Below are 24,323 nucleotides of genomic sequence, written 5' to 3' on the forward strand. Positions count from 1 at the left end.
CACTGCAGGATGTCTGTGGCATCACGCCAAGTACTTGATATTAGCTGTTAATTGGCACTCAAATTCTCATTCTTTATGTGGGCATGCAAGCCTAAAAAGTGATGAACCCAGAGCAGCTCTGTGCAGCACTGGATGCTAAAGGAGTCTCTTAAAAGCATTCCTACAAATGGTCACACCTGGCTAGCAAGAGGCACATGTCTAACATCCAAATCCTGGTAGAACAGAAGCTCAGAGTTCATTAATCTTAGACTGCACCAGCCCCAGGCATTAGCAGAAAGCCCAGGTGGGTAGGGAACATGTTCCTGTGCTCCTTGGGATGAAAATGATGATGCTGATGAGCTTGGCAATGGATGTCAGGTGATTTGGGAGCAAAGCTCCAAGCCCATGTGATCCCGTGGTGAGGGAAAGACAGGAATTTTCTGAGTATTATTGCTGCTGCCTGGCAGTGAAGGCAGGAATAAATGAGCAGTTACTAATGAGCTCTCCTCTATTTAAATCCTGTGACATGACCCACAGCATCACACTTAAGAATTTAAAAACACTGAATCATGCCTTTGAATTGTGGATACTTCAAAATTTCATTTGACAGAGTTTTGTTTCTGAAGATACAATACAAAAAACCAGAAAATTTAAAGTTAGTCTATAGGTAAAAATGTGGGGTACATACAGTGTGAGTGCCAGAATAATCATTGGTATTTAAAGAAATCCTTTTTCTTCTGTGTGACCTCTGTGGTGTTGTAGCAGAACTCAGCAGAATTGGCTTTGCATGTGCAACAAGTGATGCTTAGATGATTAGTAACACAACTTGACCTTGAATTCCATCACCCACAGACTGGTAATCATACAGCTTATTTCTATTTTGCTATTGCTTTGGGCAGGAGAAAATAGAAGGATTTGCCTTCTTTGTGAATACCTTAACAGCAGGGCTAATCTGATTCCATATGGTAGTAATAGAAGTTCATTTCTTTTTTTAAAAATATTTGAAAAATGTCTGAGAACAGCACTTGATATTAGTCATGGTCGTATGAAAACATTTGACAATATTTTTTCCATGGGAAATTCTGCAAGAAAAGATGCATTTTGCAGATTCCTGCTATTCACTCACCTGTGCTCAGGGGTAAGGCAGTGAGAGGTACAACAAATACCTCAAACACATACTGAAGAATGTGTTCATTGGGAATGAGACAGAGTATTCAGTGCTATTTTTAATGGCTGTCTTTCATCTCAGGAGGAGATTCTCAAAGACCTGATTTGCTCAGGCCTTTTGAAGATCATCAATTCAGCAAGGTGTCTGAGGATCAATGGGGGGGCAGAACTTAACCAGTGCACATGCTGGCCTTGGAAAATGTCTCAACCAACTTTCTCATTCCCAGACCTTGATCATTCCAGAGGTGACTCCAGCCACGTGCCTCTGTACATTCAGCAGCTTTCAGGCAGTCAGGTAATGACTGGAAAGTCTCACTGTTCTCTGTGGAAATATTCTGCTTCAGGCAACAGGAGAGACAGAAGGAAACATTAGACTGATGCTGAGCATGATTAAAGGTGAATTTAGACCAGGACCAGCACCATTCCAGCTGGAAGCACTGGGGAATTATGTTCCTGTGATCCCATATTATTGCTTATGCCCTGACTAACCACATTTCACAGCTCCCCCTGCACCTGCTCAGTGCTCTGCTCTGCCTCCATCGTGCACAGTCACTGCCATGGACTCTGCCCATGGAAGTGGAACAAGGAGGGAAACCTGTGGTCCTGCCCAGACAGACAGAGCTGCAGAGCCTCAACATCCTCCCTCCTGGGGCTTGGGAATTAGCATAATCTCTGTGCTCCTCTGTAGCTCCAATGCACCAAGGGCATTTCTGGGAAATCCTGTTCTCTGATTTTGCCTCTCACCACCGTTCAATACTCTAATTGATAGATGGGAACTTTGAGGTGAAGCACAACGTGCTTAGAATGGGAAATCCCTGACAAAACCTGTAAACCTCACATTACAAAAGGGTAGCTCAGGCTCTGAGGAATCAGGCCCCAGCCCACCATTCTTCTGATCTTTTTGGCTTTGTCCTTCTGCCTCACACCAATGGGCAGAATAAAACACACCATGAAAGAGGCAGTATGAAAAACTGTGTCCTGCTTACCCCTTACCAACAAAGCTTTAAAGCTATGTCCTCTCCAGCTTAGCTGTGAGCATGCAGCCCTGCAGTGAAATCCATGTGCACTCAGGGAAAAATGTTGCTCTGGAGTGACAGTAAGTGGCTCTTCCAGAAGTGTGAATTGTCACACTAGACAAACAGGAGAAGCCCAAAATACCCTCATCACATTCCATTTGAAATATGGAGACAATTGAGAAACAGCTTACTACTCTTTATTCTTGTTTTCTATTTTTTATTCTTGTTTTGTTAGACTAGGATGAGCAGGAAAAGAAGATGGTGATTTTTCCAGCTTCCAAACACCCAAAATTCATTTGCCTAATATTGTCTGAGAGCCTTATCCTCAAAATAAGGCTTATGATATTGTGGCTGTGAACACCGACATTGTGAGTTCAGATGAGATGAACACAGTAAAAATGTATTTCAACCTTTGGAAACCCAGGGTATTTAGTGACAAGTTTTTTCACTATTTTGTCCAGTTCAAAGCACACACCCCAGGCATTGCTATTCCACAGTCTTTTCTTTATAAGCATTCATCTCAGTTGTCTTGCACTGCTATTTGCTCTGTACTATTACTTCCTACCTCAAAAGAGGCAGCTACCAAACAGGAATCTGTGTGCCAAACCTATCACTCCACTGTTTAAAATCCTGACACTCAGCCTCCAGTTTGAGGGGAATCAATACATGATCTGGCCTGGATGGATAGAAATTAATCGATGTGACATTTCACAATAAATTCAGAGCACTGGGCTAATGCTCAGAGTGCATTTATTTTGCAAATGAAACCCCCTGCTGCATGAATTCTTGTAGCTGCAGTTTGCTGGAAGCTGCAAGAGTACAGCAGAGGGAAGTATAGCTCAGTATTTGCTTTGTCTCTGCCTTCTCTCCTCAATTTTTGCAGAGTTAGTAGACATTGTCAGAAACAAAATGCTGCATCTTTGGTCTGATTAGTTTTATATGTTGGCAACTGTTTTTAATTTAAGTATATATTGACAAAATCTTATTTCTATATATTAGCAGATATGGTAGAAGACTTTTATTATATTCATGGTGATCTGGAGGAATAGATAGGAAAGAAAAATTATCCATGGCTATTTATCCAGCTATTCAAGAGAGTTGTTCCTTCTTGTTAATGCAACTGCAAGAACTATAAAGCATATGGTGAGGGATGCTCCATCACTTTTAAAGAACACTTCAGCTAATGCAGAAATTAATTATGCTGCATTCCATAATTCAGGGATTAGATTTTTGAACATAATTAAGCGTGTACTCCCTGGTCTTTGAGACACAGGTACACGTGTTCCTTTTGTCTATTTCAGAAAAAAAATTAAGTGGCAAGCTACCAAAAATATTTTGTGCAAGCTCTTTAAATAAAAGGGTCTACTGAAAATTTGCATAATATCTTACTTGTGAAATGTAAAAACTGTCATAAATCATAATTCAATTTACAAGACAATTAAATGCATGTGTTTCTGTTCTTTTTTATGGTTCTTGGAAATCATTATCTTGTGTAGCTGGAGAAAAAGGGGCTAAAGAAAACAGAAGAATTAGAATAGAATTAGCATTAGGACAGAGGGGAAATATCAGACAGTCACTTCCTTCATATATTTGTTTTTTCTAGTTGTTCTGAGCTCAACTGAAATAGCACAGCATGTTCCACATTCCTCTGAATTCTTATTTTCCTTAGGACAGAGGTTGCTTTCTGTGTCTCATGGGACTCAGATGGTTTTGCTGCAATTAACTGTGAGAGATTTTCTGCCATTGTAGTCTCTTTGCAGCTTATGATACTCATTAAATCTCTCTGATGACATAAAGAAAACCCTGTAAAGATGATAGAATGTTGTTGATAAAACTTACTGAAGCACTCTTCATAAATTCTCATTTCAAACAAGGCAAAGGTGTCCCATAAGTTAGCAGCAGTCTTTTTCTAGTGTACCATGTTCTTAAAGCATGTTTTTCAAATGTAAAGGTGTCCTGTTGTCCTACCAGTGGTTTTATTGTATGTCAGAGCATATCAATCTTTTGTTGGCTACAAATAGGTATAGAATTATTAAAAAACTAGAAATCACAAACCAAGAAATGAAAAAATGCAAAAACTTTTTTCAAGACATGTAGTGTGGATGTTGCATTACTTGAACCTTTGGACTTTACTGCATTTGTAGATTTTGCAATAGAGCAGATGAGGCAGCAGGAATCTGGGAAAATGGCAGTTTGGTCCCACATTGAGCACTGAGAGAAAAGGGCCCTTTTCCCTGCAAAAGCACAGCTCAGGTTCTATCTCTCATTTTTACTAAATTGACTGATCTTTTACTCCAGCTGGGATTATAGCACCAGTGAGTAAGGTGAGTCACACAAAATTGTTGAAGAAAAAGCCTTCACCTCATTGGAGCTACTAGTGATGTGCATGGTTCTGTTTCTGCAGAATTTAGTTTCTTATTTCTGAAGGTCAGAAGAGACAAAGATGTTCAAGACTCTCTACTGATGTGGAACTCCATTTCTGTGTCTCCAATCCAACAGGTCTCCATGCTTTAAATCATTATATCCTGATTAAAGCATACCAGCCACACATCCCTTCAGAAGAAAAAGATTTTAGTTCAACATGAGATAAATGGCATTTGGGGGAAAAAAGGCTTGACTTGCACAGTTCTGAACTCAGTTGCTGATTCAGTGCTGTTTCTGGGATCTGTCTTTGCTCGTGTCTTGGGCTAGGTAAGTAGACCAGTATCCTCTATGCTATTTTGGTTTCTTACTCATTTGCTTTACAGAATGGTTTCAGGGATATAATTGGGTAAGCAGTGTGAAAAGTGTATTCCCAGATGCCTTTTGGTCAGTTCTGCCTGAGGTAACCACCAACAGCCTCTCTCAGCTTAATGATGCCTACTGTTGGCACTGCTTCTGCCAGAGAGTGAGGTTAATGTCAGGAAATAAAATAAAACCTGCTTAGTAAACACTGCAAAGAAAACAGGTTATGTGTTAATGTGCTTGCACCAGCTATTCCTCTCTGAGGCTTTACTTTCAAGTTTTGTTGTTTAAATTTTGGCTGTTCATACATGGTTAAATTTCTACAAATTTGAAGAAGCTCAAAATGATAGAGATGAAATTCAGAGATAAAAGATGTCTGTCAGGTGTTTGGCTCCTAGTCCATACTTCCACTAGCATAGGAACCCTTGTCTGATCACAGTTGAATTTCTTAGGTAAGAGACATCTGCCACACACATTTCACTTTTAGAAGGGTTTCTCTAATACTCAATGTCATTTTCCCTAAAGGAAAACCACTGCAGAACTTAACAGCAATAGCTGTAGAGAACATCATAGAAATTACATTTCTATACCTGCAGGACTGAATAGAGATTAATATCACTTACACATTCCTATTGAGGTATTTTATTGCATTTTATAGGAAGAATACAATTTTCTCTTAAATTATATGGGATAGTTTAAAGAACAAGGTTGTAATTTCCTTAACAAATGCTTTTAAGACCTTCCTATGATAGTTCATGTTTTAAATTTCATCATTGTCTCTATAGCTTATTTAGGCAAGTGTGGCCACCCATACATGACGAAACAAATTAAAAAGGGCACATAATGTTCCAGTTTCAAGTACTTGGGTGGATGGGGTTGCTTTAATATACATATATCATACTCTTCCCAGCTATCAAAGACCTTTGGATGAATTGGGTGCAATATATTAACTCAATTACAATGGAAACACAGATCAAAGAATGTAGCTGGGAGGTCTTATTAAAGTATGAGACTTCATTAAAATGTCACTGGGTTTGATTATACTGGATTAAAGTGTCTGAAATTTCACTTAACTTCTTCATGTCCCCAGAAAAGAAAATTCTGCTGGGTAACCATGAGTTCACAGCTACAGAACCTGTTTGGATATGTTGATATTAAAGTGGACTCACCATAAATTGGTAAAAACACCAAAGATCTTTTTTATTCATTTCTGACACTGAATATAAAATCTCATTTGCTTCAATTTATTTCCTTTTTCATTTGTGATTTTTGTTTCTGACTTTTACTCATTCACATCCATCTTGGAAAGACTTCAGTTTTTCAAAGGAAATAATAATAAAACCCTCTACTTTTCCTATATTTAAGAGAAATAAAACCATGTAGAAATTACTAGTTTATATCATAGGATGACCACATAGAAAGATACAAAGCCCAGTTTTTCTCAACTGGCAGAGCAGTGCTGAGCCTTCCAAGGAAAGGAGTTAATGGGGAGCAGTTTCTGTGTGCTGCAGTGCTCAGCTGATCTATTTCTGCCTCTCCAGCCAAGAAACAGAATACACATGAATGCTGAGCACTGCTATCAGAGGTAATAGCCCTTTAAATGGGAAACAATCATTGTAAAGACACCTAACCGACATTCTCTGGTATGTAATAACAAGATTGAGACAAAAAACACTTTTCTTAATTCTTTTCTTTTCCTGTTGCTACACATGATGTCAACACTTGTTTGTAATTTTATTAAAATGGTGATGCACCCCTGTTGTGATGCAGTAACAGTGAAAAGTTTGCATATTGCTATCTTGCATATCCATCATATTTTGTGCCTGATATTGATACAGCCCTGCTTAATCTCTCTGCAAGTGCCAGGGTAGAGTCCAGCCCTGTCCCTGCATTTGTTGTGAGGAGCCCCATTCCATGGGAGATAGCCTTTCAAGGTACATAGCTCAGCATGGACTTCACAAAACATGAATTCATCCTGTAACTAAATTGATTTCTTGCTTTGCTGTGTACATGTTCCTTAAATTACAGTGCAAGTAAAACACAGAGCGTGCACTTCCAGCACAAGTAGAACACAACTGTATGAGCAGCAGTTGCAGTGTTATGGATCTCCCCACAGATCTGGAGAGGCTCAGGATGAGATAGCAAGGAAGTAGTGCATTACAGATAAACAGAGAATAATTCCATTCATTTATGGATTGTTTCAGGGATTCTGAAAGACTCTGCTAATACTGGCTATTAAGATAGAGAAGATGGGGAGGAGAGAAAATCAATTCATTTCTCAATCTGTTTAAGTGAACAAAGAATTGCGTGTGAAACTGAACAGAGAGTGTCAACAAAGCTCACACTAAACAAAAAAAGAAAAGCAGCTTTATTTTGCATAATTGTGTCTGAATCACTGAAGATTTGACAGAATCTGTTCCATTCTAAGCCCCAAGGTCTTATTTAGGCAGAGCACAATATTAAACACCCTGTAATGTGTTTTTTCTGGGCTAATCTAACATCTCACAGGATATCAGGCAAGGGGACAGCACAGGCAGTTGAGTGGTTTCCTTGGTTTATATTCAGTCTTTGTAGGACTTATTCCATCTGTCTGTTGAAAGCTACGACAGTGCTCTGTCAGATCTCTCCAGTTTTTAGGGTGGCTTCCTTATCTCTAAAATAGGAATGAAATAAGAAATATTAGTGAGTTTCTGGTGAGAGATAAGGTTTAACCTCTGAACGCTTGTAAAGGTCTTCAGAGGACACTTCAGAAGTGCCTAATGCTATAAATTCTGGCTTTATAAGGTTTTTTACTATCATTAGAGTATTAGGAACTTGACCTTTTAACCTTTATGTGCACATATGAAACCTGACATAATGGAGGCTCATGGAAAAGCTTTCATGACCAGCATTACCTGTGCAGTCTGAAGACCAGACTTTGCAGAAACCTGAAGGAATTGAGCTATGACTCTGCAGCAGGGTAAGTCACTCCAAATTTTGCCTTCCTCATAAAAGGTAAGGGTCTAGAAAAACTGTGACCAAGACTTCCTCAAATCACAATGTTTTATCTGAACAGAAATAAGTTGCATTTACAAAATTGGTGATATTAAGACTCTAGTATTAGCAGGGTAAATGCCTTGAGATAAGAATTAAGATTGCCTGCTGAGCATCCAAAACTCTACAGCATCAGCAGGCACTAAAGTAGCAGGATGCTTGGAAAAACGGCTCCATATCTGATAGGGAAAAGCATAATAAATCAAAGATAAAGCAAACTTTCTAGATAACCAGGAGCATTTAGTGCCATTCTGATTAAACTCCTCTACAGGAAATGAGTCAACACAGCCTCCATGCTTTCCCTGCCTTTCTGCCAATTTACATCTTAATGGATAAACTGGTTCAGGTTACTCATTTGGCAAAGCAAGGGATTGATTTGCAACTTTTCATCTTGACTGCTCCCATCAACTTCTGCAGGACTGTTCAGGGCAGCTGAGCACAGCCATGGGCAGGCATTTAAAGATTAACAGGCTTTTGCAGCATTCCAGGGGGATGACAAAGCCATCAAAATTCATTATTTTTCCCCCCAGTATTTCACACACATTACACGTGACTGCTGCAGTGGCTTTTCAGAAATCTTGCAGTTTAATTCTGGGATAGTGGGGGTTTTTCCCCTTGAAGACCCAAGTTATGAGATTATGAGAAGAATCTCCAATTTCATTGAAAGTGTATTTTTTGTCCTTGTGTTTGTAATGCAAAGCCTTGAAATGTGAGCTGAGTTACAAAGGATCAGTTTGTTCAGTTATCACTACTTAGCATGAAAGCAATCGCAGTGTGAGCCAAAGCAATGTGTTTAGAGGAATATGGTACCATTCATACACTCCACCTGGAGGGGCACAGAATGTCTGAATTCCTGGATACTTCTGTACACTTGATGAGTGTGAACTCATGGGGCTCTGTCACCCTCCCACCTTCCAGAGGACCTTGTCACCTCAGGGGAAAGGGGATGTCATTACCTGGGGACAACACGGATGGTGGGAACATCATTCTACTCATTGGTGGTGGTGACTTGCACCTCAATCTTCCCCTTAAGTTTAGGAGGGCATGGACAGCACCCCAACTTCCTCCCTCAATTCAAGGGCGACAGAACACCCCAGCCTGCCCGCTTAGTGCTGGAGGTCATGGACGGAACACCAAATTCCTTCAGTTGAAGGGTGACACAGAGCACCCCAGCCTTCCAGGAATGCCAGAGGTCATGGACAGCACCCCAACCTCCTCCCTCAATTTAAGGGTGACCCAGAGCACCCCAGCCCTCTTGCTCAGTGCTGGAGGTCATGAACAGCACCCCAAACGCCTCCTTAATTTAAGGGTGACCCAGAGCACCCCAGCCTTCCGCCCCAGCGCTGGAGGTCAGTGCCCATTCCCCGCTGGTTTTGGGGCCGTCGGGCCGCACCCACACCCGGCCCCTCGCCTCCTCCGCCCGCGGGCTGCGCTGGCTGCCCCAGGCCCAGGGAAGTCCGCACCCCGGGGCCCTGGGTTCGATCCCCCAGGGGGGCGGCCGGTCCGGGGCCGTGTCGGGGGCGGCTCTCGCCGGTTCTTGCGGGGGGTCCCGGCCGGGCAGCGGCGACCGCGGGCCCAGCGCACATGTGCGGCCGCCCGGCACATGCTCACTGAGCGCGGCGCATGAGCAGAGGCGGCGCGGGGCCATCGGACATCTTGGGCCAGCCCCGTACGGAGCGGGCAGCGCCGCCGGTCCCGGGGCGGGAGCAGCCGCCGCCCCCGCGCCGCCCGGCCCGCCCGCCCTGGCGCCGGCTGCCTGCCCCTCCCGCGCTTCCCCCGGGCTGCTCTGAGCATCCCTCCGCCCCTCTTGCATTTGTCTTAATTCTTCTCAGAGACAAGATGGCAACGCCGGCGGCGGTAAACCCTCCCGGTGAGTAGCTGCCGTCTCGCCCCAAGTGGCCCCGCCGCACAACACGCCCCCGCCGCCGGCTCCCCCCGCCCGGCCCGGCGCGGTCCCCGCAGCCCCGGGGCGGTCCCGCCGCTCCTCCCGCCGCCCCCGCGGGCTCCGGGCCGGGCGGAGCCGGGCCAGCGAAGCCGGGAGCCCGTGCGGGTTCCTCGGAACACGCAGCCCCTGTGGCCCCGGCTGCCGGCGCTCGGTGCAGCCCTGCAGACATGAACAGTGGTGCATAAGCATTGGCGGGCAGCAGAGCGGCGGGGACGGGCAGTGTCGCGCCGTGCGGAGCCGTGCCTGCCCTGGGCACGAGAAGGAGCATTGGCTTTCCCTGCCTCTCGTTCGTCAGCTTTATTGTCGGCTCGTGAAGCCGAAACGGTGCTGAAACTGACCGAGGGCAACTCGGCATGTGCCCTGTGTTTGTTTTCTTTCCGAAGGGTGCAGTAAATATTTGCTGTTAGTACTAGAGTTATTGACAAAAGAAACTTACAAACATTTTCCCATTCAGTTTTTTCGTGAGGGAATTGCCCGACGTTTTGTTGTGTGTCTGTGAGATGTAACATATATTTTGTTCAGTGCCCGATGGAATAAAGGATGAAAGGCCAGAGTAGTATTTTGGAGATGGACTTGGGTCAGCTTGATGTGGATCAACAAGTATCTGACACTACAAATAATTGGGATGATAGATCTTGCCCTGGGCTCAGTACTAAGGGAGAATATTGCTGTTAAAGGTTAATTTCAGATTTACTTGTTTTAATATGTGCTTGCATATTGTCATTTTTTGTAGAGTCGGGTTGAGTTCTGACAATTAAAGGCTTGCTTGAGTAAATGCCAACTAATACTTGAAGCTTGTTCATTAGATTAAATCCTGCTGTAGTTGGTAGTGTAGTTGTCATGCTGAAAGTAAATATTATGATATAAACAATGAATTTGGTTCAGTAAGTTCCAATACAGTAAGCAGAAACTGATATTTGTCAGTCAGTGTAGGTTTTAATATCAGAATTCTACATATTAGATGAAAATTAGTATTTAAGGGAAGGTTGTGAAATTAATACCGTTTAGCTTTCAGGGTACTATGTTGTGCATCATAACAGAGAGTTTCACTGAGTGCACTCAGTGAAGTCAATTTTGCAGACAGAGGGGGATACAAACAGCATTTTTTGACTTGGGTCTGGTTTGCCATTCTCCTGTCTGCTTTCCAAGCTGCACACTGAAGGAACAGCCCTGTCCGCTTAGAGGCCAGTGCTGAAACTGCTGAGTTACAGCAGAGCCCGGTGCCCCTTTGGCACCAGCCCTTGCCACTTTCTGTACCCACCTGCCTGAGGCTGAACCCACAAAAAGATGGGGTTGCAGGAGGTGCAGCATGCATGGACTGCTCCTAACTGAGCAGGGCTTCACCATTGTTCTCCTGTGACCACCTGGTGAATTGGGGGATTGTAGTGGGATTATTGAGGAAACATAAAGAAAAGAGGAAAGAAGGGCCAAGTGTGTTCCCTGAGTGCATCTCTGTGCATGTGGCACGGTGAAAGTTGACCTGCAGTGTGGTCCTCAAGCTCTCTGAAGCACAGATTGCTGGTCCCTGGGAAGGGTGAGGAAAGGTGTTTGCTGAAGGGAACCAAGATCACCTTCTGCAAGGCTGAGGTTACAGAGCATCACTCTGCTCCTGTCTGGGCAGCTGGAGCGGGTCTGAGCTGAAAGACAAACTCGCTGCCTGTTAGTGATCCTGCCACGTTTTCTGAGCGTGAGAGGTGGTGTTCTCAGACACTGGGGCAAAGTCAAAGTAGGGAGCTGGGAGGAAAGGAGACCCTTAATCTGTACATAGTGCTGCCTTTGCTCTACCACGGACAGCAGAGGATAGAGCTGTGTGAAATACCTGCACTTGTACTGTGGCTTTTTAAAATCATAATTTGTCTCTGTTCTTTTTTTTTTTAATTTTTTTTTTAATAAGTGACTGCAAAGCAATGCAGAGAATCAGTCAAAATCTTTAGTGAAATTATTTTAATCCTGTTGTTTTCTCCTGGGGACAGATCCTCAGCTGGAGTAAGGTGGAAGTAGCCCTATTAGTATTGGTGAAGCTGTGCCACCTTGTGCCAGTTAACTTTCTAATCTGCAATGTTAGGGGAGCACAATAGAGGATTAACTTGTTAAGCATCTTTAATGATGATTAGAAATTACAATATGATTAAATTTTTATTAAGCAATTGTCTGGGGTTCTAATAACAGTTGGTAATTTAGGCAGGACATTAACTTGCAGCTACCACAATACAAATACATGTGGTTTTAGTCATATTCTAGATAGTAGAATGGGGATTAGCAGAGAGAGAAAAGCTGTGTGTTCTCTAACCATGTAAATGTTTTTCAGTTTGGGATCTCCTGCTGCAGACCCATACAGTGCTCTGTGGCAGCATCTTCTCTCTTGTGTTAAATGCAGATTTGTTCTTTTTCCCGCTGATCTTTTTTTAATGGAGAGTTTCAGTTCAGGAAGTTCCTAGAAGTGGGAGCAGTTTGCATCCTTTCCCACCTGAGGCTCGCAGGAACTGCAGTGTCAAGGACCAAATTTGTGGTGGCAATAAGGCTACCTGTGGCTTCCTGGGCTGTGTTAGATGTACACTGATGGTTCTTTTTGGTGAAGGTGCACAGCTGCAGCTGGGCATCACCCTGACACAGCTGAGGGGCTGTGTGGGAGAAGCTGCTTCCTTTGGAACGGGTCTGGCTGGGAGTGCTGGGTTGGTTTCTCGTACTCTGGGTGACAAACTGAAGTGTGAAACAATACAGGTGTGTGGGAAGCTCATCTGCATTGGCACAAAGCATCACAGTTAATTTATTTCCTCCTGAAATAAGATTGGCATATTAAATGGGGTTTAAGAACAAAAAAACTGTGGAGGTGTTACAAGCATTTTGTATATTACTGCTTGCAGCAAAGTAACTTAGTGCCAGGTCTGTTTTATAGGTGTTATTTTTGGAATGCAAACTTTGTCCGTAACTGTTGCTGCTTTGGGTTCAGATTTTACTTGAGTGCAAGGCATGAAGTGGTGATTCTTGTATTAGCCAGGGGTGGCATGAAAACATAAAACTCTTCATGAGTTTAGGCTTTTTTTTTCCTGAGACATCAGCTGGTTTTGGGGTGATGAGTTCCAGTCTGCCTCAGTCTGATGGGTGAGCAGCAACTTTTTGCTGGGGTCAGGTGATGAGAAGTAAACTGAAAGGCATCCTTTCAGTTCTTCCCACTGAGGTACCCCTGAATGGAAGGTAGTACACACAGATGTATTGCCAAAATGCCATGAATTCAAAAGTCAAGTCAAGAAAAATCATGAGATTTTGCAGTTGATCTAGAGTTATTTTAGAGGGAAGATCCCACAGGATGCATTTTTGGTGATGTTTTACAATTTTATAAATCCTTAGGGTTGTATTTTTATATTTAATTGGAAAAAAAAATAACTGAGTTGTTAATGTAATCCCTAAAGCTCCTTTTAGTGATTTCTTTTTAAGCAGAGAGCCCCAAATATAAAGGTATGGAGAACATGTCCTCCAAAGGGCATCTACAAGAAATGTGTAGAGAGAGATGTTGTGATATGAGAGAAAGGAATTGCTGGGGCTTAGGACATTGCTGCAAACACAGCAGCTCATGAGGGGTACTTTCAGCCCATGGCTAATCCAAAATATCAAAAATTGGCATTTTAACTTAAAGAAATGTTGTTAAATAAGCTCTCTTTACTTTCAGTTTGTAATGAGTTAACAGCAAATTTTATGGCATATTCATGAAAACTTGTAAGCCCTGCATTTAGGCTTTTGGTTTAGGTAAGTGCATTGGGTTCTGGGAGGTGGTTTTGGGGTTTATGTGTTTGTTTGACTTGGGAGTTAAGTGGACAGAAATCATTCTTCTATTTGAACTGGTTATTCTGAGAACCAAATAATTTGTTACCAGTCCTACATTTGGGCTGAAGTTACTAAGATACTAAGTGCCGTGGAAGAATTTTTTTGTTGCTGCCCAGTTCATATTCCCAAAAGGAACTGGCTTTCTGACAGTCTGGCTGTTCTTTTCTTTAGATTTCAAACAGCATTGAAATTGATGATGAAAAAAAAAATAATCTACTTCAGTGTTTTAGATTTCAAAATCATTCAACTCAAAGCCCAGAAATTGTGTTTTATTGTTGCTGCTCTGCCCTTCATTACAACAGAGACTATCCAGCAAACTAAAAAATCAATTTAACAGCATCCTGGGGAGTAAATGGAGTGTTGTAGTGATGGAGGTTATAATGAGGTCTGATGTTTCTGGTATGCAAAAAAGTAGTCATCATTCTAGGATAAAGTTTAAAAAAAGTGTTTCAGAATTACAATACTCGTTAGCTAATGGGAGGTTTACATTGCAGATCCTTTTCTTCTTGTGTTTTCATAGCTCTGGTACTGCAGAATTGGTCCTTAATTCAGTCAAACTGTGCTATGAGATGCCAATGCCTCTTGAATTGTTCTGTGATAATGTTTTGTCCTTCAGGACTGGGTACTGAACAGTAACTGGCATTGAAGAAATGCCATTATTTTTATATTTCTAATACATAGGTGTAGGGCATAAAAAAGATTTCATCTCTTCTATCACAAAATAGTTATTTAAAATTTGCATATGTAGCTTGTGGTTAGTTCCAAATATTTTTTTTAAATAGAATAATGTTTTCCCATCCCTCTAATAAAAATGCAAAACAAAAGAGATATTGCTGATTTCTGTAATACCATATGGTGTTGCTGGTATTTCTTAGCAGTAAGGAAAATTGCAGTAGAGATTAGGTAGAAAAGAAAAAAAAATAGCCTTTTCAAAATAGTCAAGGCAAAATAACCCTGTTGATGTAGTGATTATTGTTATTAAGAGGACAGAAATTGGGCTGTCATTATGAAGATGTATTCAGAGATTATGCTTAAATGGTTGTGAAGATCAGATATGTGTGTCACTCAGAGTAATTTTGGGGGGCTTACTGCTTCAGAACTGACAAGCAGGAATGGAAAATGTGTTAATTCAGTGCTACCTGCAGAAATTACAATGTTATTAAAATTTACAGCAGGAAAGGGAAAGAGGGGTCTTGAGTTTAAGAGATGGGAATTTAGATCGCTGCTCTTGGTGTAGATCTCTGGCAGATTTTCCAGTCTAGGAAAGTGTCTTTGGCTGGCCAGCAGTGTTTAGAGGTGGATGAATCAGCTCAGGATGAGCTGTTCTGTCTGGCCAGCTCTGGGCAGAGCAGAGATGTGTGCAGATATCAACCCCAGCTGCCTCTGGCTGGAGGGCTGTGCTCAATAAAGGTTATGTGGGAAAGAAATCAGCAAAGTCACAGGTCCTTCACCATTCTGTGACCTGCTTCATGCAAAACATTGCATTTGCTGGAGGACACAGGCAAAAATGTGACATTCCAGAGATCGTGGGTGGGTGCTTGCTCTAGAAACCACTGGTACAGTTTACTTCTTGCTAACAGTGTTTTCTTTGTTCAGCTCTAAAGCATTTCCTGTCACCCCATCTGTATCAATCATTCTGTCAAGGAGGAAAAGAAAAATTTTATGAGGCTGCACTTGAACGTTTTATTTGCCTTCTGATTATAACTCAAGTAAGATAGATGCAAAGAACGAGCTTAAGAAAAATAATCCTTCATCATCTTCCATTGTTTCAAATAAAAATCGACATGAAAATTAATAGATGGAATAAACCCCCATGGACCGTGCACTTTCTGTCTGTTCTGGGAAGAACTACTTTGTCACAAAATGTTACAGGATTTTGGCAAGATCTGCCCTCTAATGTGCAGAAATTACGTGGTTTGAAAATGCAGGATGAAACAGAGAAAGACAATTTTGTAGCAGGAGCTGATTCAGAGTTTATTTTGGATAGTCAAAATTTCAAATGGATCTCAGTTTTATTGTTGGCATGGATTAGTGGCCGTAGTCATGCGATGTGTGATGAATTAGAAGCTGTTTTCAAGATAGATGTAATTTCCTTCTTTTTGTACCCAGAGCACGCTGGTCTTCCTTGAGCAGAGCCATCTGCACAGGGAGAAAGAGAAATCCTTTCTTTTTGGATACTCAACATATTGATGAATGTTTCTAAATTCTCTGCTTCCTTTTTCTTTTTTGTGAGCGTTTGTTCCCATTTTGCTTATCTTTGGTGTTTGTGTCCTGTGGTTTCCATCCTGCTTTTCACACTTAGGTGTCTCTACCTTTCTCACAACTCCTGTAACTACTGTATTTTCTCTGTGCTCAGCTTTGTATTGGCTTCTCAGTGTTGTTGAAATGTAAATGAATCCTGGCATTCTGCTGCTGCTACTCCCAAGTCTTTCAACAGCTTATGAATTCAGATTTGTTCTGTGGGGAGCATCTGAAGTCCCCCTTAGAGAAAAGTGGTACTTTTTCTGTGCTGCCTCCCTGCAGCCCAGCAGGTACTGGGAGGTGTAATCAGCTGTGTCAAATTAGGAGCCTCTATTAGCTTGCATCTGCCCTGGATGGGTGTTGTTGTTTTGTTCAAGGACAGCTCATAGTATTAATTTCAAATGCTTAGATCTAGGCTGCTGCAGGTTTTCCTCATCTAAATGTCAACTGCATGTGACAAGTAGAATAATATAAAATAATTGTAATTTTTTCTCTAATCAAGCAAAAGGGGTGTTGAATTGTTTAATTACTGGCTTTGCCAGCATGCAGATGGAAAGGCTTTTCAGGTAAGTTGCTCATACAAAATGCCTAAAATGCATAGTAATTAACAACTGGCTCTTCATTGGTATGTTAATTATGCTGCCATTTGTCCTGGTGCCTGTCGTTCTTTAAATGTTCAGTTACACTGAAGTGAAGCGTTCACTTCCTGGCAAACACAGAATGTATCAGAACAGTTTGACTCTCAGATATATGCAAATATTTTATGGGAAGAGGCATGCCAGTAAATCACTGAGCTGCAAAGAACAAAAACACTGCATATTTGTATTCCTCAGAGGTAAAAGCAAAGGAACCTGTGTGTCTGAGGAACCTGCAGGCCTGATTTTGAAAAATTATCTCTAATACTTACCCAGTACTAACCCAGAGCACAATTCCATGCAGGTAGGTAGTTTTAGGAATTTGTTACTGCTGGCTGTTTCTATTAGTGAAGCTAGGTGGGCATCTGGGTGCTGTTAAATGCCCTTGAAATGCTTATATTTTAAAACTGTATTGCTTGTAATATCTGGATGGAAGATTTGAACCGAACTGGCAGTGCTTTTAGAACTTGGGATAGAACTAATTATTTTGAATGCAAGAAGAGTTAAAATAACTTGTGCACTAGTCTCAGATTTTATTCAGTTTTCTGTTAAATTCTTTTGAGAACAGAGATTGCCTCCTGCTTTCTGGACTGTGCTTTGCAGAGTGCATCCCCAACATCCACATCCTATTGCAATAAAAGCAGGCTGTGTCTGGTATGTCTGCAAGGCATGCAGTGGAGTCCTGAAGAGGGCCAGGCTGCTAAAGTTACATGGCAGGTTTGCTGTGACCAGCCAATGAGTATGAGGCTGGTATTTTAATTTGCTGAGCTTCTGCCACATGGAAAATGGTTAATCAGCCCAGCACACAGTGACCCTCACACATGGCAGAAGTCAGCCTCTGAAACCAGGTGCTGATTGTAACAGTAGCTGTGGGAAGTGGATTATAGCCATAAAATTAGCTATTAAAAGGTACTAGCTACTGTGTGTCACTGCCCTCTGCACCGTGTTCCATCCCTTCATGGACAAAGAATTGTATTGCTGTCAGTACTGCCAGGCCATGGCTGAGCTGGATTTCCACTGTGGTGTGTCCAGTGAAGTCACAAGCAATGTTCCTAGCTCAGTTTTGAGCCCAGCTTTAAACACTTAAAGTAGTGAGACCTAGAAAAGCTTAGTTTGCAATGATAAATTCTTGTGTTCCTGGTCACTGAGAGGTGGTTCATTTAGCATCAGTCCATGGAGGTTGCTCTCTGCTTGAGAGTCATATTTATGTCACAGTATATGGGACACCAGTGTTTTCCTTGGATTTAATTTATTTCTTTTTAAGCATCTTTAAGAGATACCCCGGCCCCCTGCATCTGGCTGTCTCACCCTGAAAATGTTTTGCACTTTCTGTAATAAGTAGTGGTTTGACCAATAGAAAAAAAAGGCTGTATAATTAAAACTTCCTTTTATTGTAATGAGATTTTCAGTGTAGGAATATAATGGCAAATTATTGGAGCTATGTCAGGATTTCAGTGTTTCAGAGATAAGAGTTCCTCTGCTAAGTTTTTTATGTTTTCATCTAAAATATTTCTGGTTTAAGGGAAGAAAAGAAAAAGTAAATTTTATGGTGTGCAATAAGGTTTGTGGGAACAGCAGTTGAGTGTATTTTTGCTTACTCTAGTGAAGGTTTGAAATAGGCATTTTCATTGTTGAAATTGAAGTAAAAGAATGATCACTATGAAAAGCATAGTTGCCTTTTCAAGCCCTCTTATGAGTACTGGAAAATTGTCCTCATTTTCTAGCTGCATGTCCACCAAAGGGGACAGTGGACTGCTGGAATTAAAAAAGTCTTAAGTGAACATAACAATCTTCCCCAAATGCCAAGTGTTGAGGCCTACAGGATCCAAATTTCCTAGTTTTCCAAAACAAGTTTTTAAAAATATGTAATGTCTCTGTGGATTCTCTGCCATCTGTGAGTTAGGGTTGGTCCAGGTGAAACTATTTCTCTGGAACTGGATTCTCACTAACAACAAAATGTTCTAGATCAGACTGCATGGAAACTCTACCAAAAATAGCCCATTAGAGACACTTTAAAATTAAGTATAAAATTTCCATTATGGATACTTACAGAATAAGACAGCAATAGGGAACTTTTTTCCTTCTTTGTTGTTGATGATCACTGTGAAGTACTTGGGTGTATGAGTCTTCAGGCTCCTTGTAGTTTATTCATACTTGAGACTTGGTTCTTGAATGATCACAGATGTTGGGTTGTTTTTCTTCTAAGAAAAACCTGAGTATTCCGGGACTTTCTGTGCTCTCTGAGCTGTTTCTGATACACTCAATGAACATGTTCCTTTCTGAGATGTATTAGTCTTTTGCTTAAATAAATCTTGGTACTCTTTCACTTTTCAGACAAGCTAACATTATACATTTCCTAAGTGTTTCCTGACTCAAGACTTAATCATATTTTGTTTTAGTGGTGTTCTTCTCCTGCTTCAGAACTCTTTGGTTCTCGACTGTAAAAGGGACTGAGGATTATAATGGTCTTTAATGTTTTAGGGGAAGCTGCTAGCCTCAGTATCTTTGCCCTCCTAAGTGTTCCCTTTTGTCACCTGTGTTTCTCCCTCCAGGTTCCATGCATATTTTAAAAAAGGAGGCACATAAATATGTAAATAATGTTTGAGGTTAGGCAGCTGTAGGATGGAATGAAATCTTAGTGCTGTTGTACAGTAGCTGAATTAAAAGGTGTGTGGTTTTACTTGTTGGCATTTTGGTTGAGTACTATCAGCTGGAGATGTGTGAGTGGGTGGAAAGAACAGTAACGTGGAGTTCATGCTGAATTATGTTTTGCTGGAGGAAAGGCATTCATTAGTCTCATAGCTGGCACATGCCTCTTTATTCCTTTTCTAAAGTGGAATCTGACGACTTTGATGAAAAGGTTGATATGACATTAAGGAATTGGTTCTGCCTCATCTACTGATGTGCAAAAGCCTTTCTGCCCTTGGCAGAGCTGAGTGAGACATGGGCAGCATGCCAGTCCTCACTTTGCTCTAGGGAGGGCACGCATGTGGTGGATGGTTCAGGGTTGGAGGAGCCTTGGCTCCATCTCTTGAGTTTTACATGTGGAGGTTAATGATGGTGGATCCAAGCTCTGCTCTGAGTTCATCATGTCTCCACCCACACCCCTCTCTGGGTTTTCAGGATGGTCCTAAGGACAATTTACTCTTTCGTCATTGCTAAATTTAAAATGAATGTGGTAATTAGGAACAAGAATTTCAGAGACCAGTGAATTGTCACTGTGCAGGAAGATTCCTGGCTGCTGCACCCTGGCTGCACATTTCTCATGTACCACTGGCTGCCTCATATCTGGGAATCGACCAGGGCAAGAAGGCAGGCTCATGGTACAGCCCTGGACAGGGTTCAGATTCACTACAGGCTTTCTACTGAATCACTGACAAATTACATTCACATGCCACAATTAAGTCATCTGACTTTTGTTTTCATTTATCTTACCACCGGTTTGCAAGTCCTGTTTGTAAGACTGGGTAATTTGAGATGCTTTTTTCATATGTATCAGTTGTAAAAATGCCATATTTGTAAGATGCCTATGCTGGGACAAGCAGAGAATGTGTTTCATTGTGATGTACTAATTGATAATGTTTTATTAATAGACTTTTATTTCAACCACATTTATGTTAGATTAGCGAAAAATTCTCCTCTCTTTGGGAAGAAACAGAGAGAGAAAAAGGAAAATTTATAGCTTCTTTCTCTCTGGAAACAGCAGTTACTTATTCCAGGCACATGAATAGCCATTAATTTGTATTTTCTTTACAGAGTAGGTAGAATATTTGGCTAATGTGCTTTTTAAATGTCTTGGCAGAATATACACATGATAGATAGTTATTTCAGTGCTGAACTAGTAACAATCCACTGGCTTTAAAGTATCAATATAGGTTTTACAACTTGCATCATGTTGTCTTATGGCTGCCTTTGACACTTAAATTTGCCTTTGAAAATGCATTTGTTTATTCTTATCCAGTTACAGTTTGTATTAAGATTGAAAACAAAATATACGTTGCTTCATACACCAAAGAGATGATCAAACTGTATGAAAAACACACTTGCACTGAGTGAAAATTATGAGATAGTTTTCAAGTGTTCATTGTGCATTTGCAAGTTAAATTTAAAAGTAGGAAAATGTATTATATGGGGGTATTTTGTTAGTGGGTTAATTCAAACAGCTCTTTAAATCAAGTCAGTGAGCTGTCCCTGGAAGTAAATACATTTTCAAAAACGAAATCATGATTCTTTCTAATGTTGAAATGTGAGGATAAAGTGTTTGTAGTGATTTCTTGGTAAATGCATGTGGCTGCCACTGGTTGTTTGCTTTGTTGTGTAGAGTCCCTGTAGTAGATGGAACCTGATTGCCAGGTTTGGAATTCAGAATAATCTTGTGTGTCCTGTGTACTTGCCTGTGCTGCTCTTCAGTCAGCAAATAGCAAAGCTAAAACCTTACTTTGGTCAATATTTACAGACAAACAATCAGCTTGTTTTTTGACAAACATCCAGTTTGTTTACAGTGAGGGTTTTTTCAGTATCATTCTTCACTTCTGCATTTGATGTATGCACAGAACTGTCTGTATGCTTTTGGGGACAAGTGGCTTGTAATGGATGTCAGATCATGTTTAATGTGAATATGGGGACATAGAAAAATAGTGCTTTGTTGTTATATGCTTTTTTTATTGTTTAGTGGTTTGCTGGTAGAATATCCAGCAAATCTTGTATTCTGTAATTCTGAAAAGGCAAGTAAGAGCATGGCTGTTACTGCTGATCACTTCAGAAGGTCTAGCACAGCCTACCTGGAAACAGCATTTCTCTTATGTTAAAACTGGTAATTTAATTAAAAAAGCATGAGATTCAGGTTTATAAAATATGTTCAGGAAATAGCTCTGGGAAGAAGTTAAGCAAGAAAAAAGTTCCAAAATTCATAAGAAATTCTTAGCCATAGCCTTCTTCCATGGTCTTGAAGGCAGGACTGCAGTATTTTGTAAACTGAGCAAGGAGATATAATGAGAAATAATGGTGTTCACCTTTACACCCTGTTTGAGTCATGTTTTTGAGCGTTCTTGCTGCAATGGGAAAGTGAGGTTTGCTGTTTTCTTCAGTCTTTAGAGAGAAAAAAAAAAGAAATTTTAATCAGAAAAATCTCCTTTGACTTAGAGGAATTTCAGACAGGCATAAAATGAACTGAGTATTTACAGTGCTCAGGCTCAGGCTGAGTTTCTGAAAGGAGTTAAATGTGAGGTTTTTCCCCTGCAGTTTTTAGGCAGAGAATGTTGTATTAGAAATCGCGAGGAGAAAAAAGAAGTACTAAACGACACCCTAATTTTAGAATGTGTTTTTGATATACAGATATTCTTTTTAAGGTGTTTTACATAAAAATTCTTATTCTTAGTAATGAATTGGGGTGTGAAAACACCTGAAAGGCCAATTAATTATCACAACATCAAATAAGCATCATTTGCTTGTTGATCAGGCAGAACTGAAGTCATTAGTGCTATCAATAGAATGCTGTTTAATGAAAACAATAGCATTCTGATTACCCAACAGTGCCCAAGGACACTGTAAATTTACTGATAATTAAGTATTTGGTAACCCAAGTTGCTGTTCTGAATGAAATTTAAAATTAACAGACTCTTCTGAGGCACACTTAAAAATCTTAATAATAAATAATAAAAGCATTTGAAGGACACGAGTCAGTAATTTTCAATGGATAATTCAAATCAGAGTGGTCCACATTTTACACCTTTGTTGCTGGGCTGTGCTGCTCCCAAGCTTTCTGCAGCTGATGGGGAGTGCATGTCTCAGTGTGGTGTGGTGGGTGCACCACAGAGACCTCAGTCTGTGATTGCAGTGGGGCTTGCAGGGCAGCTCCTGGGCCACCCCCAGAGCAGTGGTGCTGGGTTTGCTGGGATGGAGTTTGACAGTCACCACTTCCTCAGAAGGAGGATGCACAAAGCCTTCGTGGTCTTCCTCACCAGCCCTGGGTGACTGCAGAGATTCCTGCTGGTGATTGCCCCGTGCTCTCTTGTAGGCAGGGCAGGGACAGGATAACCCTTCTGGTTTGGCCTGGCTCCATGCATTTGCAAATTTCTACATTTAGGATAAATTATATAACTACTTGCACCTGTGAACTTAGAACAGTGCTCAGTGAAAATGAGTTAAAAGAATATTTTTATGAAACAATTATAAGAGGAGAGCAAGAATTTATTAATTCACTTGAACGTTTCTGCTCGTTATTTAAGAAATATGTTGTCGAATTTTTTTGAATGTGAACCAAAAGTTATAGTCATAAATACTGCCTCTCATGCAGACCTGATAGCTGATTTCTTCTGTAATTAACAGAAAATACGGACAAGTGGTGTTGGCAAAGAGTTTCATGTGAATTCTGTGCATTTCTGGTTAGAGGAAAAAATGAAATTGTTGAGAAGACATTGGATTTCTGGGAAAGCTAGGCTGCCCCTGATCTGCATTTAGTTAAAATCCATTTTGGTGAATGTTCTGGGCAGATTTATTACCAATTAGCTTTATTTCTTTGCATTTATACAGCTATTGACTATGTTTTATGTAGTTGATAGGAGTTTAGAGCACTGTCATCTTGTTATGATGTAAACTCTGGAGAGGCACGGTATTGATCTGTTTTTGCTTATGCATACCATTGCAAGTATTTTAATAGAAGCTTCAAAATAATTTCCACAAATTGGCAGTTGAACTTGTACATGAACAAAATAGATTTGTGATCAGGCACTGAAAATGCTTGAAATCTAAACCAGCTTCTATTGCTGGAAAGTAATTGCTAGATAGATAGTAAGAAGGAAGACTACTTGATAGAAGATTGTGGAAATATTATTTTAAAATAAATAGTTTAAAGATAAATGAACAAAAACGAAGCCTCAAATGATGATATAGTGCAGATAAGTTTCTGCTGTTATTATTTCTTTTTCATAAAACAGTTACATAGGAATTTATAAAAGGAAATTTGCTTGCAAGTATTTTTTGACGATTGTAGAAGAGGGAAAAGGAGATGATGTGTTTAGGAAAGAACAAATAGCAGCAATGGTATAAAACTAATAATCAGTGATCCAGAGCAAGGGCATACAATGGAAAATGCTTGGTTTTATTGTTAGTGAAATAAAGTAATAGCAGTAATTGGCTCATTTCCTATCTTTTGTACCTTTGTAGAAGAAACACACTTAAAAAATGCTACTTCTGCTGCTCCTGATTGGAAAACATGCTGTCCTGTCCTGAAAGTAAAATTTTTCAAGCCCAGCATATCTTTTCTAGCACTGACCAAAAGCAGGTGCTTGAAGTATAAAATCAGAGTTAAGCATGTGTGGTGCTTCCCTGGCTACCATCCCACCCTCCAGCCAGCCAGAGATGTTTGCTTCGTAGAGCTCAGTCAATTTCTTTTCCACAGTTTTAGACAGGCTCTACATAAAACCTGTATAATTTTTTTGGCATCCACAGATGCCCATTGTAGGGAGTTTGGGGCATCCTGAGATAGTTGTGATTGGTCAGGAAAGCTTGGCAAAACCAGTAAGGGTGTGGGAAGGTAAGAAAGATGAGAAGGGGGAAGTTGTAGATAGTGTGACAGTGGCTGAAATGCCTTGACATTGCCTTTGAGGAGTGCCCTGGCTTGGGGTGATACCCAAGAGGGGGCAAGCAATGCAGTGGCAGAAGGAAACCAGGCTTGACTCTTCTCATGTTTGTATGTATATGTGTGTGTGTATTTATATATATATAATTTTATATATTTATATTTAATTTTATATATTTTTA

General features: G+C 40.8%; 1 protein-coding gene across 2 annotated transcripts in view; it reads left to right on the forward strand.

Moving 5' to 3' along the window:
* Nucleotides 1-9,687: 9,687 nt before the first annotated feature.
* ARNT2 (aryl hydrocarbon receptor nuclear translocator 2) overlaps nucleotides 9,688-24,323 on the forward strand; it is a 96,412-nt gene continuing 81,776 nt past the window's right edge. For both annotated transcript variants that reach the window (XM_030228442.2, XM_030228447.2), the window contains exon 1: nucleotides 9,688-9,789. In XM_030228442.2, coding sequence (XP_030084302.1) covers nucleotides 9,759-9,789 — 31 coding nt within the window. In that variant the 5' untranslated portion in view covers nucleotides 9,688-9,758. The remainder of the gene's footprint in view (nucleotides 9,790-24,323) is intronic.

Source organism: Serinus canaria, chromosome 10 (genome assembly GCF_022539315.1).
Source record: "Serinus canaria isolate serCan28SL12 chromosome 10, serCan2020, whole genome shotgun sequence".
Taxonomy (NCBI): domain Eukaryota; kingdom Metazoa; phylum Chordata; class Aves; order Passeriformes; family Fringillidae; genus Serinus; species Serinus canaria.